Genomic DNA, 22,055 nt, shown 5'->3' on the forward strand with positions numbered 1-22,055 from the left:
ATGTTAAAAAAAAAAAAAAAAAAAAAAAGCCATTTGTTGAAGAGTTAGCTGCTAGGCTTAAAGTAACTACCTTCGGTTAAATTCATATTCCTTTGGTCTCTAAGGATTGGGCCAATTAACTCAGTAAAACTCAATGTGTGTATATATGTGTGTGTGTGTATATTTTTAAGCTTTATATTAAAAAAAATTATTAATGTCCATATCTGAGAGAGAGTACAAGTGGGGGAGGGGCAGAGAGAGGGGGACAGAGGAACTAAAGCAGCTTCGCCCCACAGCAAGCAGCCCAATATGCAGCTCGAACTCACTAACTAAGACCATGACTTGAGCTGAAGTTGGACACTCAACTGACCAAGCCACCTAAGTATCCTAAAGTATATATTTTTTTACTGGGGACAATATTAAATGTTCAAAAACAATGTAACTTTTATAGATTTTTATGCAAGTGGGATATTTTTACAAAAACCTTATGAACATAGCATATTTTGCAGTAAACATTCCTTTCAATCCTTGGAGGCAATAAAATGTAACTTTGCCTTTATAAACAATATAAACATACATACATGTATTTAAGGAATGGCCTACACTTTATTTTCTAAACAAGACAGAAATGCCAAGAACCTTATCTCCCTACAAGTTATGCACCTGAAACATAAGGCAAAAACAACAAAATCTGCCAAGATAAATACTTTATCTCCAAAAATAAATAACAGACCATTTAATTCAGTATTTAGCTTGGCTTCTACAAATCCTGTAAAACTAACATCGCCGGGAAGATACAAGGGAACCACATAGGCAAATACAACAAAGAAACAACTTTGTAAGTTTATAAAATTAAAGAAAGTATGCTTCCAAAAATGAAAACTTCTTCCATGGAATTCATTTAATTATAATGAATACTACTTAAGATTAAAATAACAATACAGCTCTTCTCATCTCAAGTTCTTGTGCAAGGGAGGGAGAGGCAGGCAGACAGGATGAATGTTTTCCACTCTGATAGGAACCATTTCCTTATTTGGGTTTACACCACACTCTGACCTCTTTCAGCAAGTCAAAGGTCTGAGTCAGATGTGTACCTTCAAGTGTCAGCATTATTATCTCTTTCTGTACTGGTTGTTATGTGAAAGGGTCAAGGCAAGTAAAAGAGGCCCAGAAAATTCTGTGAAGAAGTAATAAAAGTACCAAGATAGACATCAGCATCTCTGGATTTCTAGATTAAGTTTACATAAGTGTATCTTAGAAAAGAAAAGGAAAAGTCAGGTATATACTAAATCAAATCTGTGAGCTGTGAAGCACCTCACCAGAACTCTGCTGGGAGTCATTTTGGGATACATTATATACCCACACAACTTATAATAAATCCACTAGGCTTTATTACTCATATGATATCCACATTGCCCAGGGAATAGCAGGCATGCAGGCACATATATATTTTTTGAATTGAACTTAATCTCTCATCCATAAATTTATCTAAATTGTTCTTGAATCTATTTATAATTTCAGCCTGTAATACTCAGGCAGCAAGATATGTTTTTATCTTCCCAAATAAAAAGTGCTTCCTTTTTAGATCTTTCACTTGTGATAGATGATTTGATTATAAAATCATGTTCATCCTACCTTTCATGACAATGTAAGGTTCTGTTGTATCCTAATGACAATTATCATTTACTTAGCACCTGTAATGAACTTTGTTATATACAGTATTTTTATAGAGTATCTCATCCTCACAATCTGTAACTAGCGATCATCATCTCTATTTTAAAAGGCAGAAATTCAGTTGGCATAAATTTACCCAATGTTCAGTAGCTGTAAGTACAGAGGCAGAATTCATAACAGTTCTGTCTGGTTCCAAAACCTATGCACAAGCCACTAATGCCACCCAGCCTCCCTGAATTCACCCTTTGCAGACTGGCAGTCCCCCTATCATTGAACCTCTTCAACTACTTAAGAACTAACAAATTCCTGAGTTTCTACCATGTGTAAGGAGGTCAGTGTAACAGATACAAAGAAATAGATTATAGTCCTGGAACCCCAGAAGATCAATTTAAGTAAGCCACTACACGGACAGTGATGGGATCACTCACTATCAGTTGAAGTAGGAAAAAAGTCTTTATGAAAGAGAGATCTGAATGGTCCTAAAGAGGGTATCCTCTTCAAATCTTCTTCCTTGGCTATTCTCCCACTTATGTATTTCTTCAGGTTGGTAACACATGGGGGTGTAAACACTGTATGTAAGTTCAGAACAGAAAAGAATTTCCATTTTGTTTCCAATGCTTTCATTAATTAGCCCAGTTGCTTTTTCTAGCTTTTGAGATAACAGTTGTTGGCTAGGGTATCTTTAATGAGCCAACATCCATCATTTCTTAGCTGTAATTGATAGTGCACACACCACATTTTGAATTCTAAGGAGGAGGAAAATATGATTACACCTTGATTAATGGATATCTATCTGGACAAGGAGGGACTTTCCTTGGGGCTCAGCCATCTAGGATTTCCATGTCACCAGTAAAAGGGTAAAGGAAAAAAAAGAGCACGAGAGAAAGGGGCACATAATATCTCATTTCACCAAAAACATAAGGACAAGTGCCTCAAGTCCTACCTAGAGGGTTATGATAGGCTGGGTGAAGCTAACAGCAAGGCTCACCTCACATCCTGCCTACTCTCAGTTTTGTGAGCTCCTCCTGGAACTTATTTTTGATAGCTTCTGAGAGCACTTAGTACTAACTGCAAACTTTGCTTTAGAATGTTCATGAAAATACTTCAAAAGGTTACACATAATTTTGATTCCATAGAGAGCTCATTTATTACATTGGTCCCTCCAAAAGTTATTAGTTCTTTCCTATACTTCCTTTTCTACATATCAACCCAGTCTCTTACACCCATAATTAAAAAAAAAAAAAGAAAAAAATCCATTTAACCCTTTGGTTGCTCAAGTTTTACAGGTCTTGCATAAGACTTTTTTTCTGTTTTTAAATTTTGCTTCCTCAAAATCAAGCATGATTTCCCCCATGCTGACATCTTTCTCCCTTCCCCACAAAGACTACTGATCCTATTCTTTAAGGAACCAAACAGGGCCAGGACACCAGTATAAAAGGTACACTTCTTATGACTCAAATGAAAATGAGGTGAACCAGGTCAAAAAAAGAAAACAAACAAACAAACAAACAAAAAAACCAAACCCTAGGACAAAAGTAGATAGAATCAAGAGGCCACCTACTAACTTCTGTGCTGCCACACAGAAGACAAATGCAGTCATGTGTTTTACACATAATAAATGCAGTTAACTGTTTCTAAATTGATCCATTCCTGGGGTTGCCAAATTGTCCAGCAAAAAAGGTAAGCAAAGCCACCTAACTTTTACAAAAATGTCTCCTTAAGAATGGTCTACAGAAAATTACATGAAAGATTCCTGAATAACAGCTAATACTTCACTACATGCTTGGTACTATTCTTAGCACTACAATGTTTGAGGTCATTTACTTCACAGAGTTATGAAAAATAAACATGTTACTGGTTATCATTATCTTATAAATAATAAAAGAAGATAAGATTATACAGCCTAAGTAAGAGGCAGAACGGTAATTCTTATGCACGATATCAAGTATGGTCACCTCTGGATGGTGGGATTTCAGGTAAAACCCAGGTCTTCACTGTCAAGATGTTTACCATGTTCAAATTTTGGAGTTTGATTTTTTTCTTCCAATTAAAAAAAATTATACTTCACGTTAAAACAATTCCTCTACAAAGTCATATGAAGGGGTGCCTAGGTGGCTCAATCGGTTAAGCAACCAACTTAATGCTCAGGTCATCATCTCGCGGTTCGTGAGTTCGAGCCCCATGTCGGGCTCTGTGCTGACAGCTCGGAGCCTGGGGATTGCTTCAGATTCTGTGTCTCCCTCTCTCTCTGTCCCTCCCCTGCTAGCACTTTGACTCTCTGTCTCTCTGTCTCTCAAAAATAAATAAACATTAAAAAAATTAAAAAAAAAATAATAAAAAGTCAAAGGAAAAAATGATACATGGTGTATCTTTTCCTGGAATGAAAAACTGAACTATACCTCTCGCCTCCTCCATACACAAAAATCAGTAGACAGTGATACAGTACCTGAGAATCCGATCTAAGACTTGTCATGAGGCTTCTATAAACTCATTATTTCATAATGCAACCAGGAGACCGATTACACAGTACATTTACAACACATGCAATATACTTGGGACTCTGAACTCTGCAGCAGCTGATTAAATAAGAAGCCTACTCCTTTCTCAGCGATCTTGGCATAGCTTCATTAAGTTTAGCAAGCATCAAACTCCCAGAATACCATAAATAACTTTGCTTTGTGAGCTGGAGTAACAGTATTAAAATTTCCCAGGTGTAAGGATGTCCTACTATCTAAAACTCTGTTCTACAAGATGACTTCCAGATTACCACTGTCACTACTACGGATGTAATGTCAAGGTGAGAATGCATCAGCTTTTAAACTTACAATACACTGTGGACAAAATTAAGTGCAGCTTTTAGCTTCAGAGGAAAACATTCATCTCTACTCTGATACTATTTTCTATAAGATTAACTCGACAACCATTTTATCTTTAAATCCTCATAGCACAGAAAACAGAGCCAAACTAGATTCTAATTTTCCCATTAGTAGACTTGTGGAAAAATCTATGTTTGAACTATAGTTAAATATTAATGTTTAACTGATTAGGTATCTTATTTAGGATGTTACGTTAATATACTGGAATGTCAGAGAACAATGCCAGTATTGTATTCTTTCCAACCAAACACTGCACATTTAAAGGCACAATTATTTTATGCCATTCCTAAATCAAGCCCCAGATTTCATTCATATCTCTATCAGAGAGGAGACCTACTACCACTATTTCTAAAAGACTTTATTTCTGAATACGTGTTTATTTTTTAATTTTTTAATGTTTATTTTTGAGAGAGACAGAGATGGAGTGTGAGCAGGGGAGGGGCAGAGAGAAAGGGAGACAGAATCCGGAACAGGCTCCAGGCTCCGAGCTGTCAGCACAGAGCCCGACGCGGGGATCGAACTCACAAACCGTAAGATCATGACCCGAGTTGCAGTCGGACGCTCAACCGACTGAGCCACCCAGGTGCCCCTCTGAATACTTGTGTTTAAATAACATGACAAATAATTTTTATACAAAGCTTGATACCATAGTGTTAGATCATAAATTCGAGAACTAGACCCTGACAATTTGATATAGTATCTCTCAGTCGGCTACCTCTTGCCATTTCATTTTCAAATTCAGTTCTAACAACTAATTCTTGAACCAACTATGAATCATTTGGCAACATGTTCTAATCCTGGGCCCATTAACCCACATATTTTTTCAGATATCATCTGGCAAGAATCATTGCCTTTATTTCTGGAAAAGATTTACCAGTCCATTCATAGCCATTTCTTTTTCTTTCAAATTAATTTTTCTTACACATGAATAAATTAGAAAAGATGGATCAGTATCAATCCCAATAGTGCATTTTACCAGAATCTCATATCCTATGTAACTATTTTCCAAAGTGAAGATTCAAATAAAATCCATTTTCCATATGTAGGAAAAGATCACTCTAATTGTTAGAAAAAAAAAGCTTCTCGAATTCCTCTTCACTAACTAGAGAGTCAAACAGAAGCTCTACAATACACATTGCCCTTCCTTCAAGTAAAGACTCAAAATACTGGATGAATATAGAAATGCCCCAAAACAACTTGGGCCAAAAGCCAACAGGGGTAGCTATATAGACCAGGAAAGAGAGAGCACCTCTGGGTAGAACTGCCATACTGCTTCTCGAAGTACCTGAGAAATTAAACACTAATCATCAACAAAGGTTACTCAACAGCTCTCAGTGACTATCTTCTTACCTCCTACATGGTACAAGGATAATTAAATGATGTATCTGCTTAAACATCTGTGCTCCCCACAATTCCTGAGGACAGGTATATTGCCTTTTTCTTCTCTACATCTCTAGGCCCTAGCAGGCTACTCAGCAAATAAATGGTTGACATTTAGTAAATATGTACTAAACAGAACTGAAGCATTTGCTTCTAACAATAACTGTAGTCTTGTAATAAATGGTAGGTATTAGAACAAATTGGTGGACTTACTGGAGTGTCGGTTATACTTGCAGAGATGGGTATATAACCAGACCTAAAAGAGTACCTCCATTGCTACCATGGTACCAGTGTAATAGGGACACGTTTTTCAAAAGATGCCTCCTATTGCTTCCTCTTTAGTAACAAAACTTCTAAATTTCCCAACATCCTTTGCAGGTAGGTGTGGCCATAAGACTAAGTCCTTGCCAATGAGATGTAAATGGAAGTCTTGTACAGGAATTCCAAAAAGGTTACTTCAAGGAAGCTGAATCAGCTAGAAAAAACACCTCACCCCCTGCTCCATTTTTTTTGTACCTTCCAGACAACTTAGAACACGATGAATGGAGAATCAGCAGCCCAAACACTATGATACTGAGTCATAATAATACTAGCACTGGACCACTTATTGCCACAGTTTTTTCTGCAAGAGAAATAACTTGTATCCAAGCCACTGTTTTTGAGTTTTCTTTTATCCTCACTGAACATAACACTATTTGACAAATGGCATTTGGAATTCCAAAGTGTGTGTCTGAAATGGCAACTATGTCTGTGGTTTCCATGTTGAAGAGGATGAATCGTTCTCTATTGTCCCTAAGACTTAAGACCATAAATGCATCAAATACATGATCAATAAAACTAATAATATGGGAGACATGGCTTTGAAACCCAGAATCTTACTCTAATATAAATACTTTACAAAAAGGAATAAAAAGTCCATGGAAATGGTGAGGGTTTCCAGGTTACAGTAGCAACAATAAGGTTAATGCTGTTGACAGCTTTATAATTAATTAAGTGCAAAAAACCCCACAACAACCCAAAACAAACAACAACAAAAAAACGCCTTAATTAAATGGACAGAAAGGCTGAAGCCACTAAATTTAGAGTCCTAGCTCTTAGTCCTAAGTAATTTCAGGAACGTAATTTTATGTAATAGGAACTTGGCTCACGATTAAAAGGAAGGGTGATTAAATTATCTGTAAGGAACTTCCAGCTCTGTAATTCTCTACAAATCTTAGCATATTAATATTAAATTAAAAGAAAAAGTGCAAATGTACTATTATTAACTCCTAGAAAATTCCTCAAATAAAAAAGCAACTACATCTGCTTTAGATACTAAAGCAATGATATCTTCCCTTTATCAGTAGAAATGTTTTAACACTACTAACTAGAATTCATCAGGATATTTTTGTGCCTGTTCTTCTGCTACCTAAAATGTGCTTATCCCCAACTCTTCAACTGTCTAACCCTTTTATTTATCTCTTTTCTATCATAGTGTATAGGTCTCATCTTCACTGAGGCTGGTCCTGACCCCTAAAGCAGGTCCCACCTGCTAGGTAACAACAGGGTTTTTTTTTGTTGTTTACCACAACTTCCATTTATATAATTACTTGCATTGTTTTGTTCACTATTTGTCTTTCCCTCTATAGTGAAACTTCCAGATGGGAAGCAATATGTCTAGGTTTTTTCTTCCCCCACTTTTTTTTTTTTTTTTTTAATTTCTTTTAAACGTTTATTTCTGAGAGAGACAGAGCATGAGCAAGGGAGGGGCAGAGAGAGAGGGGGAGACACAGAATCTGAAGCAGGCTCCAGGCTCCGAGCTGTCAGCACAGAGCCCTATGCGGGGCCCGAACTCACAGATCGTGAGATCATGACCTAAGCCAAAGTCGGATGCTTAACCAACTGAGCTATCCAGGTGCCCCATTCCCTCTATTTTATGTCCAGTCCTGGTACAATGTCTAACACATAGATGAAACTAATTTATGCACTTGTTACATGAAGGAATAAATGAATAAATGAAGCAGGCATCAAGAATTGCAGAGACCATATGAGGAAATGTTGACCGACTTACCTCATTAAACACAGGATACATGACTGCATAGAGGGGCATAGAAACCATGGAAGTGGTCTCAGCTTCATTCTTCATCTCTTCCATTGTCATCCTCATTCAAAAGCCAACTACAGTAGAAAAGGCAGTGCTAAAATGCAGAGGAATCTTCATTCACTGCAGTATTTCTTCTCTTTTTTGTGATAAAATAGGGCACAAAACATATACTGACCTGTTTAAAAGGGAAGAATGAACACAGATTTACTATACAAACACCAGTAACTTTCTTTCCCAGTCCCTATCTTATGAACAACTGATTTGTTAATATATCTTACTTATGAAGGTATCCCAGATCTGTGAGACATCTCTTCCTCCTCAGACTCAAGAATTTGCCCTTTCTTACAACAAATTTCCCTTATTAGGTACTAATTCACAAAGCTGTGATTCAGGAACCCACTCATCTTCAACTGAGACAGTGCTTTCTGAAGCACCATGGAATAATCATGCATCTAATTCCACTACATACAATCAAAAAATACAAGGAAGTACCAACAAAATACATAATTGTAACATTTATATGTAATATAAAGCTGTAACTATAGAGAACCACATTAACGGACTAAGAACAAGGAATTAAGGTGTTTAGATTAAAATATTTTTTTGCTAGTAGTTCATTGATTTTGTCACCTAAACACAGCCAAGCACCAGAGATTTAAGACAAATCTTAAAACTGGGAAAATTCTATCAAATGTGGTCTATTTGGGGGGAAAATGTTTATTTAATTTTGCTAGTGGTACTTTTCATATCTTGGTCCCCAAATCTGGCACAAAAACTTAAGTACAGAGATCCACAGACCCTGATAGCTTGGAATTAAAATACTGAGGAGCACCTGGGTGGCTCAGGTGGTTAAGCATCTGAATTCAGCTCAGGTCCTGATCTCACAGCTTATGAGTTTGAGCCCAGAGACAGGCCTTGTGCTGACAGCTCAGAGCCTGGAGCTTGCTTCAGATTCTCTGTCTCCCTCTCTCTCTGCCCCTCCCCTGCTCACACTCTGTCTCTGTCTCTCAAAAATGGATAAACATTGAAAAAATAAAAAATAAACAAAATAAAATACTGAGAATTTGGGGTGCCTGGGTAGCTCAGTTGGTTGGGCATCCAACTCTTGGTTTCGGTCATGATCCCATGGTTTCATGAGCGCAAGCCCTGCATTGATCTCCATGCTGACAGTGCGGAGCCTGCTTGGGATTCTCTGTCTCTCTCAAAATAAATAAAAACTTTAAGAATTTAACAATCTAAGAGGGAAATTTTGCCTTGAAGAGCTGAGGAAATATATTGGTTTTTAAGAGAAAGCAACTGTATTTATTTTCTTTGCTAGGCTAAAAAATGAGCCTAAGTGTAAAGTGAAAGAGTAATATTAGTGACATATTTTAAACAATATATATTAATATATATTTAAAAGCCATCAGTTTTGAATAATTTCTACCATTTACAAAGCATTTTCAGATTAGAAAACATTTTTCACATGCTTTTAGTCTTCACAATGTAACTATCTTACCTGACAGCAACTGCCATTCTAATTTTACAGATGGAAAATTAGCTTCTGAGATGGTAAATGACTTGACCAAGAACACACATGCAGGGGCACAAGACTTAATCATAATACTTTCAATCCAGATCTGATAATTCCACATAAAAGAACTAAGTTTGAGCAGGAAACAAAGAACCTCAGCTCATCTACCCAGGAAAATACCCAGAAGTTATTCATTCACTGAAAAATGTATGTTTAGCACCTACTGTGTATAAGATGCAGTAGGGAGTGATCAGGATGTGACCCTAATCATTAAAAACTCATCTGGGCCAGCCTGTGGAAGACCTAAGCAGTTTGGAAAATAAAATCAAAGGCCCGGAGTATGTATAGCTTCAAAAAGCTCTAATAACTTGTCCAATTTGAGAAATGCTTACTATCTATCCTTCCATATCCCTACAAGTGAAGCAGAACGCAACCCCTACTGAAACAGTTTAGTCCCATTTCTGGTAGTTCTAAACACAGGAAGTTTTTCGTTTTTGAGCTAAAAGCTGCTCCCTGACTTCACAGAACCAAATAACTAAATAAAAATAAAAAGGCTAATTCCTAAGTTTTATCTCCTAGGGTAACAGAAAAACATTACCTGATGAGATCATTTATTTAAGCAGACTGCTTTGGTCATACCATTAAAGATAGAACAGAGGAACACAAACTGAAGGGAAAACTTAAAACATCTAGTATATTTATATAAAAGACCAACCAGATCTGAGCAAGTAACAAGAGGAAGTAGGTAAATATCAACTGTGGCCCTGTTGTTTCTATTTAACTACATAAATTTGGTATTCTACTTTTCCACTTTAGAAGTAAATTGTGGGGGCACCTGGGTGGCTCAGTCAGTTACGCATCCAACTCTTGATGTTGACTCAGGTCATGATCTCACAGTTCTTGAGTTCGAACCCTGCAGTTGGGCTCTGCGCTGACAGTGTGGAGCCTGCTTGGGATTCTCTCTCTTTCCGTCTCTCCCTGCCCCTCCCCCACTTTCAGGCAGGCTCTCTCAAAATAAATAACATTATAAAAATAAATTGTGAATACTATTTCATATTAAACTTGGAACAAAAAAAGAGGGGCTGAAATGCAAGGATAGTCAAAATGAAAATGATGGACAGTGGATGCACTGTATAAACAGTAATTGAAGGCATCAGTATCAATGAAAAAACAAGTGAGAAATAGCAGAACAGGGCCAACACTTGAAGAGTTATCTCATTACCTATACAGTATTAGACCTGGGACTAAATACAGAGCAGTGAACAAGACAAGACAGTCTCTGACCTCATGGAGCTTATCCAGTGAAAGGAAAGCCAGAAAACAAACAATTAGTATTACAAGGGAGAAGTCAGGATACTATATTGCAATGGGAGAATTGGGAGAGAGAACCAGTATCACAGAAACAAGGTGTTTCAAAGAGAAGGTGGTCAAAAGTTTTAAATGTCCTGAGCATGGACAATAACTTAAAAAAAAAATTCTTTGATTTCTTAAAAAAAATTTAATGTTTATCTTTGAGAGAGAAAGCCAGAGTGCAAGTGGGGAGGGGCAGAGAGAGAGGGAGACACAGAATCTGAAGCAGGCTCTAGGCTCTGAGCTGTCTCGGGACTCACAAGCTGTGAGACCATGACCTGAGCCGAACTCAGTAGCTTAACTGACTGAGCCACCCAGACTCCCCAAAATCATTCGATTTCTTGATGAGCTCACGAGTAACAAAGAGTAGTGTCACTTGTATACTTGGGGGGGGGGGGGACTACCTGTAGGAGCTGACAGCTGGTAAGTCTAATGATCTCAGTAAAAAGGAAGTGAAAAATTAAAGTAGGCTCAATTGGATCATTTTTGTATTTTTCTCTTTTGAACATATGTGTATCCCTGCATATATAAAGGCAGATGGAAGTGATCAGTAAAAGTGGCTAGAGTCACTTTCAGGATTCTTGCTGGCATCCACCCATCTACCCCAATAAATCTGTTCAAACACTTAATTTTTTACCTTTTGTAAACAGCTGTATTGGATTTTTTTCCATTGTGTTTCATCAGTAGTATTGTCCCATGTCAGGAAATTTTCACTTGAGATATTTATGATTCAAACTGAAGAAAACACATGTATGTATTTCTCACCTCTAAAACTAACTATGCGGTACGATAGCTACTATTTATCATCACAAAGAAAGTATTATAGCAATATTATGAGTTAAAGAGGTGGCTAAAGAGGAGGCACACATTCACAAACTGGGGCCACTCATGGTTTCATCAGTGTTTACATGAGATTAAAAATCAACAATTTCAGGGGCGCCTGGGTGGCGCAGTCGGTTGGGCGTCCGACTTCAGCCAGGTCACGATCTCGCGGTCCGTGAGTTCGAGCCCCGCGTCGGGCTCTGGGCTGATGGCTCAGAGCCTGGAGCCTGTTTCCGATTCTGTGTCTCCCTCTCTCTCTGCCCCTCCCCCGTTCATGCTCTGTCTCTCTCTGTCCCAAAAATAAATAAACGTTGAAAAAAAAAATTTAAAAAATAAAAATCAACAATTTCAATTAGGTTTCTTAAATATTAAATTGTTCTGTCATTTTTAGTACAAGTTAAAAAATGCTGTCATTCCTTCTACAGGCTTATTTGAAAAGGTTCAATGAACAACCTGCAATTACTCCCATCAACAAAGAGCCTGTTACCCAAAGAGCAAAGGTACTAAGCTGATCAAGGGCTGAGGGCTGAGACCCTGCCCCTTTGAGAAGGATGTTCCTTTCACAGTGGGTGTGGTCAGGCCCTGAGCAGATGGGCAGCACCTTAACAGTTTCAGTTCTCTAGTGGCTACTGGTTTCTGAGGTGAGTGCGGATCATGTATGCATAGCCAACTGAAGATTAATAACTCCAAATCCCAAACCTGGAAAAGTCTTAAGAAGGCACCACATCCACCATCTAGTACAGTAGAAACCACAGTTCAAAAAAATGACTTGCCATGGTAGTAACTGCTAACTAACAATAAATAAAAATTTATTGTGGGTATGGTGGCAACATAACAACTACTTTGTTTCCCATTTCAAATGTGTTACACTGGGGGAAAAGTTTTGATTTCAAAGTAAGCTTTGTTTCACAAGGAATTAGTCACACACACACACACACACACACACACAAAACAAAAAACAAACAAAAAAACCAAGAACCAGAACTACAAGACCAGTAACACAAAGGTATATTTTTTTAAAAAGTATATTTATTTATTTTTAGAGAGAGGGAAGAAAACGCATAGGCGGGGGGCAGAGAGAGAGGAAGAGAGAGATCCGAAGCAGACTCCATGCTGTCAGCACCGAGCCCAACTGGGGGCCTGATAATAACGAACAGGAGATTATGACCTGAGCTGAGATCAAGAGTGGGACACTTAACTGAGCCACCCAGGAGCCCCAAAAAGGTATAACTTCTAAGCAAATTCTTCAAAAACACCCTCTGTGATATGGGGCTACGAATACAAATAGAATATAAGCAACCTATTCATTTATATTTTCTCATTTCCTTGAGTGATCAAAATAGCACTGCTAATCTCTAACACACAATGAATAAGTATTAAATATCTCTCTGCACTTAAGACCATTATTTGTTTAGAGTGAGGAGAAAACAAAAATAGGTTCTTGTCCATTCCACTGCAAAACGATTAGTCTTAGAGGATTTCTGCCCTGCCCTGCCCAAAGAACCAACAGGAGTCTGTTCATTTAAAGAACTACACTCAGAAAGATCTCAAGGTTCAGAATCAGCAGTTCCTGAAAGAGTCTCATTTTAATCCATCTGGGCATGAGATAACTCTAGAGCTAAAGTTATTTACTCACAAATATAAGGAGTGGATAAATGGAAGTCCCTGGAACTGAAATACAAAGTTCTTAGGGAGAAAAAGAAAGCTCCTAAATAAATTCTACACTTAAAAACATTTGTGAGCAGGGGGTGACTGGGTGACTCAGTCAGTTGAGCATCTGACTCTGAATTGATTTTGGTTCAGGTCATGATCCCAGGGTCGTGGGATCGATCAAGCCCCACATCCGGCTCTGTGCTAAGTGTGGAGCCTGCTTGAGATTCTCTCTCTCTGCCCCCTCTCCCTGGCTTGCACTCCTCTAAAACAAAACAAAACAAACAAACAAACAAACAAACAAAAACATTTGTAGGCAGGTCTATTTGCCTTGTTTTTCTCTATAGGCAATTCCAGAACTTAGTCCCCTCACCTGGTCTTAAATTCTTATAATTCCTTTCATTTCCTTTCTTAAAGAGGAAAGTTTTATTTATTTATTTTGCTTGGGTCTCCAGTCTCCTCACGAACACTTAGCTAAAAGAAATTTATTCATTCTAGCAAGAAGCAGATTCATGTTTATGTTACCACTTATAAATATATTTCTTTTTACCAATACAGACCTTAGTGCAGCAGATACATAGTAGACACTAATAAATGTTGAATGAACAAATTAATAAGAGATGGTCAATTTGTAAGTTAAACCAGCCTTGCTAATAGTTTTGAAATATCAAGCCTACCAAAACAAAACATACAAAGAAATCTAATTAATTCTATTAACAAAGATTTTAATTTACCGGTCACATTTACCAGTTTTCACTACTTCTCGCTATCCCAAGCTCTTCCTAGTATAGTAAGCTAAGAGAATATTAGCATCAGATGATTGCAACTAAAATCAGAATTCCAAAAGAAATTTACATGAAAACCAAATCAAACTAGAGAAACAAAACAGTTGCAGATTATAAATTCTAATGTCTCATTTTTATTAAGGGTGAGAGGATGTATTTTAGATCATAGGACTTAATTGGCATATAACTTAATAGTTCACAAAATTCTCAAAGTGCAAGAATTTCCAACATAGATTAGCCTTGCTTTACATAGGAGCAAGATCCAAAAAGTATCAGCTTTTAGCAGAAAGCAAAACTTTCTCTAAGGGCAAGGGTGCATAAGTGGTGCAGTTCCTAAATGTTGGACAACCTAAGCCATCACAGTCACTTCAGTGCTTATTAAAAACATTCCCAAGATGACTCAATCAGAATCTCCAAGAAAGGATCCAGGAAGCTGTGTTTTGAGTAGACAACCCAGATGATTTTCGTGAACAGGACAGGCTGAAAAGCACTGGTATGGAAAGAACAGTGCCTAGAGAGTCAGAAAAACTAGTTGCCAAGGCGAGACTCAGGGAAGGGGCACAGGTAAAACTAAGTACCTGAGACAGGGCTTCTTTTTGGTTCTGACTTTGTGTAAGTTTCACTTAATCACTGGTTTGTTTTCCCAGCAGAAACAAAGAGGGGATAAAACTACATAATTTTAAATGCTTTGAAACTCCAAATTTCAGTGATAATAAAATTTTATTACTGCGATCTACCAGAGGTTCAAAAGTAATATCATGGGAAGCTAAAATTCTTTTTATTTATTTTTTTTTAAATTTACATCCAAATTAGTTAGCATATAGTGCAACAATGATTTCAGGAGTAGATTTCCTTAGTGCCCCTTACCCATTTAGCCCATCCCCCCCTCCCACAATCCCTCCCATAACCCTCAGTTTGTTCTCCATATTTATGAGTCTCTTCTGTTTTGTCCCCCTCCCTGTTTGTATATTATTTTTGTTTCCCTTCTCTTATGTTCATCTGTTTTGTCTCTTGAAGTCCTCATATGAGTGAAGTCATATGATTTTTGTCTTTCTCTGCCTAATTTCACAACATAATACCCTCCAGGAAACTAATTTTTTTTTTATCAGATCATAAAAACTATTTACAAATTCTAGTAAAGAGATCCTCCCCAATAGCTGGTTGATTCAAGGTTTCAAATACCTGACAACTCTTTGCTTTCTCTTAAGCACCTGGCATCATGAATCATATCCATCAGGCTCCTGGAGAAACTCGGTTTATTTTAAGGCTGTGTAGCTCAGTCTGGCCATTTTGCACAGCTGAAAAGGTGAGTCTTTGATATCGCAACCTATCGTTTAGGGCCTTCTCATCTCAAAATGTAACCACTTTTAAATGAGAGACTAAAGGTTTAGAGAAGAAAGCTAGGAAAAGGGGAGGCAGAGGAATAGGGTTAAGTAGAAGATTCTACTTAGACCAAAATAACCTTGAAGCCTTCAAGATAAAGCTACATCTCTCTCCTTCCTTTGCAAATTATATTGTCTAGGATTCACTCTCTTCCATATATAGTTTGCTTTTTTAGTAAGGTTATGTGGAACTCAACCTCCCTGAACATGTACTACGATCAGTTCAGGTTTTTGCTGAATTTTGCAGTTAGGGACATCTATAAACAATCTCTTTTGGTTTGGTTTTTAGTGTTTACTTTGAGAGAGAGAATGTACACGTACGCGTGCACACACACGCAGGGGGAGAGGCAGAGAGAGAATCCCAAGCAGGCTCTATGTGGATAGTACACTACTAGTGCAGAGCCTGATGTGGGGCTCAATCTCATGAACCACTGTGAGATCATGACCTGAGTTGAAATTAAGAGTCGTATGCTTAGGACTCAAGTCGTACACCTGACCCACCCTAAAGCCCCCAAACAATCTCTTGTTAATGGTAAAAGTAACATATGACACTTTGCCACCATATTTGTTTACATATATCAATATTTTTTCTGGACATCTTCAAAATATCAATGGAGAATTTGTTCAGAGCTATGGAAAAAAAGACCATTAGGTATTAAGATCTGAAAACAAGGGCTCCAATTCTGGTACTATCATCATAAGTCATCTTAGCTCTGAGCAAGTCACTTTACCTCTCCATGCTTTAGTTTCTTTAAAAAGCTGAGCTGTGGGGCGCCTGGGTGGCTTAGTCGGTTAAGTGTCCGACTTGGGCTCAGGTCAGATTCTCGCGGTTTGTGAGTTCGAGCCCCGCGTGGGACTCTGTGCTGACAGCTCAGAGCCTGGAGCCTACTTCGGATTCTGTGTCTCCCTCGCTCTCTGCCCCTCCCCCACTCACGGTCTGTCTGTCTCTCAAAAATAAATGAACATTAAAAAATTAAAAAAAAAAAAGCTGAGCTGCACACTTGAAAGAGATATAGTTAGAATAAAAGATGAAGTAATTTCTAAATCAAACCATAAAGTCTCTATAATAAATACCTGTAATTTACTAAATATTATATCTTTGCACTTTTAAATAACTATTCAAAGAAAGTACGCATTCCACAATGAATTATCACTTCAATCAAATTTTTAAAGGCACCCTCTCTATCATAACACAATTTCCAGGTATCTAGTTGATACCACTATCTAGTTGAAGGACTCCAGCTACAGTTTTCTTAAAAATAAGATCAAAAAGGTAAGTGTTCATATCTCTGTAAACATGACTGACCAAACAAGCGTTTGATGAGCTATTAATTGAGAAGAGAGGTTCCCACTAAAACATCATCTGAAAGCTAAGATGTCTTTGAAAACAGGTAACACTGGCAAATTAGAATACAATCACCCATGAAGGAAAAATGCAAAATGTAAAAGTGCTCTAAATTTAACTCTATTACCTTTATCATTCTTTGTTAATTCTTATATGTCTGTCATACAGAGGTGTTCCATAACTAATAAGCAGACTTGGTTCTAAACATACACTTAAAAATCAGTCCCTTAAAGCTTACAATTTATTTTTCTATAGAGGATTGGCATTCTAAGAAACACTTCAAAATCCACAATGCTACCTAAAGGAAAACAGGATTAGGACTGTTTCCATTATTCTTAGGTAACATTAATAGCACTGTCATTAGAGAGGTGGGTAATAAGCTTAGTGACTCTAGAACCAGACTTGCTTAGATTCATTCCTGGATCTACCACTTACTAGATGGAGCGACCTGGGGCAAGTTATCTAACTAGTCTGAGCTACAGTTTTCTCATCTATGATAGGGGAATAATAGAACAGTCTCCCTCTGTTAAGGCTGATGTGAAGATTCAACAAGTTATTAGATACAGTGTTTAGAACAGTGCATGGCACATAGCAATTATTCAATATTAGCTATTACTATTACATTTTTATCTCAGATGAAATAACAGATCTCTTTCTAGAAATCAGGTCTCCTGCACAATCATCTAGCCAGGAGAATCAAGGACTCCTGAAAGCCAGATAAATAGTGAAGGATAAGTGATTCTAAGCCTCTTTAAAACGGTAGAACTGTTATTTGTTTTTCAAATAAAATATTTTATCAAGAGAGGTAAAACACACTAAACTGTTCATTCATCCAATAAACATATGAAGTAACTAGCTTCCTACCCCTCAGCCTCTCCCTCTCAGAGGAGCTCTTTAACAACTCTCCACAGTTGGAAAACCACTGCTCTAGACTATCAGGACACAAGCACGGTAAACAAGGCATTATGAAGAACCAAGGGGAATGGTCCCAGAAGTAAGGGTTAGGTGTTGGCAAAAGCCTTTCTAAGCCCACATTTTTCCATAATTCAGTTCTCAGTCTCTCACCAGTAAATTTACTCTTACTCTTGTCATATGCTTATGCATTTAAGAAACTTAAATATTAAGACCCTCAAATTTTAAAGCTATACCAGCCATTATATATTATCTAGTCCAATTTTTATATTTTACAACTTAGAAAGAAATGCCCTTAGAAATTAACATTAAGAAACAAAACAGTGACAGACATTTTAAACAAATATGCTACTGAGCTACTCCAGCTTATCATACAGGTTATGTTAGTCTGCCAAATGAACTACTTCTAGACTAACCTGCTCTGCTCCATATGTCATCCATGGGTCAATGTGCTTACAGCCAAGACCCCCAGACTCCACGCTGAGTGAAGACTGAAGCCAGCAGGAATGGGGCTCTGATTCAAAGTCGCTCCAAGTGGTACAAAGCAGCAGAAGTTTGAGATCTTCAATTTGGTGCTGCTGAGACTTCTGACTCACCTTACAAGTTAAACCGTTTCGTGTCAGTGAAAGCACTCGTAGATTTTGGAGAGTATCGTCTCTTTTGTGTGGGAAGTATTGTTTAATATAGAAATCTATATGGACAAGAATTAAGTATTTCTACACACAGATGGACAGTACAGAGCAGTAGGTAAAGCTCTCAAATTCAAAACAAAGATCTGAGTGTTATTATTTACTAATCTCTCTATATTCAGTGAGAAATTAATGAAAATATTGACTGAAGTACTCAGCTTCCTGGTTATTAAGAGTACTGAATGCATATGAAGCACTTAATACAGCAGCTGACACACAATATGCATTCAATTCATATTGTGATTGGAATCTTAGATAAAATTCACACACCTGACATGTCCTGTGGACTGGAACTAAGGTGAGGCAAACTCACACCTAAGAGCACAAAATTTACTTCTGACTTGCATGACAGAGTAAGTGCCTCAAATTTTGTACCCTAGGCCCCTCATTTACCTCAGCCTAGTCCACACCTGCATAGCACACACAATGACAACCTCATATTGATATCACAATGTTATACAGCCCACTTTACATAGCATATTTTTAAAACTTTTTCTCCCTCATTTGCCAAAATGGAGACATAAATAAATTACTTGGGCCACCAGAAAAAAAGGTTACACGTCATCCAAAGCAAGTTACAGTATTAGAACACTTAAGAGAATTTGGTCAATAAATAAATTTTAACATTACTTGTCAAGCCTACATTAAAATTACTTTTCATTCTCTTAATGTAAATAGATCAACTTAATAAAAGATAACTGTGGCCCAGAAGCGGACTGGGTAATGGAGTAAAATTAAGACGCAAAGACTTCAGGATAATTCATAAAAGGGCATACATAACCTATATGGGATAATGAATAGCTGACAACAAAATCAAAGGGCTAGTTACCTTTGAGTTACCTAATGGGAAATGGGAACAACAATACAAGTAGCAACAACTGGCTTCTAAGATATTTCTACGAAATTAATTTAGGGGGAAAAATACACATTTCTTTAGTTGTGACAATGCTCAATTTTTTTCCTATCCCAATGCCTAAGTTTCCGTTAAATCCTGGTCTGAATATAAATGAAACATTTGTCGTAGGGCAGGAAACAAAGTTGTCCCCTTGAATATGTTCATCTTTTGCTTATAAAGCTCTTAATCTAGTGGCTCATGAATCAAATAATCCCAGAGTAGCCATCAAGTGTCTGAGGGACAGCTTTCTATTTTCCTTTTTATCAGTATTTGTGATCTCCTATTTTAATTTCTTCAATATGCATTTAAAATACCTTAGAAATTCAACTAAACTCAAATGTTCATACTGTTCCTATGTTCTCTATGCTTGAAGGTATAATTTAAGGAGTCTGTACCACAGGGGCTAGGCCTATCTGCTCTGTATCACTTATAATCTTAGTTATCTAAGATTTATCTTACAGACTTAATTGCCTATGGGGCTCTACCAAATACATTGTGTATTTTCTTTACCTTACCTTACCAAATTTCTTTCCACCAAAACACTGCCACAAGGCACTCACATGTTGATAAAATTGTTAGCTGCAGATAACAAACTGAGTAGGTCATGTGCTTAAAACTAGGAGCTAATAAAGACAAGGTTCTATCTTTATAACAGTTAACTTCACTTTTAGCTCCTAACTGATCTCCAATACAAATGCTAGGAGTCACAAAAAGAAACGAAGATATCTGCTTGTATATATACTTCCTCTTGTACCCTTCCTTTGCCAAATTAATTAATTTTTTAAGGAGGGACACCAAAATTAAGGTAGGACGTCAGAAATCTGGTGTTTTGACAACACTGCCAAAATGCCAATTTTATTATGGATAAAGACATCCAGAAAGCATATATATTTCTGAACAAAAAGATCACAGCAAAATTCAAAGTGCTTTGGAATTAAATTAATTAAACCTTGCAACACTATGAACTAGTATAGGGAGCAGTTGCAGCCTAGAGGTCAGGTCTGACTCATTTATCCCTCCCAACTGGCTTTTGTTGTAGCAACCTTATATAAGTCTAAGGAGGCAGCAGGGGTGTGACATCTTAGGGTTTGGTCATTCCTTAACTCCCATCGCCTCTGGAGTTCCGGTTCATCCTGAACACAGGGTGGTTGAATAAGGTAGTAAGGCATGTTTCAGTACCAGGGACCACATGGCTAAGTTAGAGAAGGTGTAATTGTTTCTCCTTTGTATCAGCTCTGGCCCAAAATTACCAAACGAATTAATGCATGCAAAAAGTACATAAGAAAAGGGGTAAGAAAGGGTGAAAGATAAAAAGGAAAAATTAGAAAAAATATATATATTAGAAAGGCTAAATGCCCACGTAACAGTTTTTCCATCCCTTTCCCCTAAAGAGAAGATTTATTACTTTCTCTATCTCCTAGCAGCTAGTACAGTACTTTGGCATAGTCAGGCTAAGTCAGCAAGTGCTAGTTGGAGATGTGGTGATGAAGTCAGAAAAAGTCTGTGCCCTTGAGGGTGGTGTCTGGCAGGGAAGAGGAACAATAAAGAAATACGTCATGTAGAGATGCCGCTCTGCAAACCTCCGTGAGTATACCTGCCTCATGTTATACACATACTCACCGAGCAAGTTCAACACCACGTGCATGCTTAACATTTTTTGAAGAAGACAATAGAGAAAAACAACTATTGAAATACATAGATGTTCATAATTCCATTCCATACACATAAGCCCCAGAATGAAAGACAGAAAAGACATGGATCTGCTATTCCCCCTGCCAGACTCCCAGCTGCAGTACCTCTCACAATGAGCAGCTCACCACACTGTGATGCCCATATTATACATACTACTTTTCCAACATGGCTCTGAATAACTAGTCAAATACTTCACCTACTACTCAAAGGAAAAAGTAAATCTATTCCATGGCTAAAGAAAACTGGCTCCGTTAAAGTTATGTTAGTCTCCAAGGTGTAACTCCCTAAGAGATTTTTTTTAGAGTAAGTTTGAATATAAGTAATTTTTGCCTGCCATACTGACCTTACCATGTAATATAAAAATTCTCTGTAACTGCAACTCTAAATCTAACTGCCTTCCAAAAGAGCTCAATCATTGACATAATTTTTATGGCAATGATTTAAAATATGGTCTCTTGAGTGAGGCAGCTTGGATTCAAATCCTAATTCTAAGCAGTTACTGATTATATAACCTTGGGCAAGTTGCTTAACCTCTCTGTACTTTAGTTTTCCCATTTATATTGGGGATAATAGTGCATCTACTTCTACTGTTGCAAGGATTATATGATATCATGTGAAATGCTTAGTCTGATGCCTGGCACTGAGTTACTGCTCAATAAATGCTGCTATCAGATTATATTCCATCTTATTCTAAACACTTAGAGCAATTTCACATGCAATATATACTCAATAAATATTTGATCAATGAATGAACCAAAGTATTATTATGTAATCCATACTTACTTCTGGTAAACTTATTTCCAAGGCACTGGCCTCAGCAAACAATAGTGACTACCATTCAATATGTTCTAGTGTTGTTTCCCAATAATTCATAAGCTTGCTGATAAAATCACCCTTTTTCCTTTTAAATAGTAACACTTGATTCTAAACAACTATAGTAAAGAATGAGATTGAGACTGAATAGATTCAACTCGCTCTTTGGGTAGTAAAGTTACTCAAACCAAAAATATGAATGATCTTGTAAGATT

The 22,055-nt window shown here is 37.3% G+C and overlaps 1 protein-coding gene across 1 annotated transcript in view; it reads right to left on the bottom strand.

Annotated features, from left to right (window-relative positions):
• The window catches only part of PDCD10 (programmed cell death 10), a 46,953-nt gene that overhangs the window by 18,794 nt on the left and 6,104 nt on the right, over positions 1-22,055 (bottom strand). The window contains exon 2 of the mRNA XM_025913594.2: positions 7,960-8,167. Within this exon, the coding sequence (XP_025769379.2) occupies positions 7,960-8,055 (96 nt within the window). The 5' untranslated portion in view covers positions 8,056-8,167. The remainder of the gene's footprint in view (positions 1-7,959; positions 8,168-22,055) is intronic.

The sequence above is a fragment of the Puma concolor genome, chromosome C2 (assembly GCF_028749965.1).
Source record: "Puma concolor isolate L17-30 chromosome C2, mPumCon1.1.hap2, whole genome shotgun sequence".
NCBI lineage: Eukaryota > Metazoa > Chordata > Mammalia > Carnivora > Felidae > Puma > Puma concolor.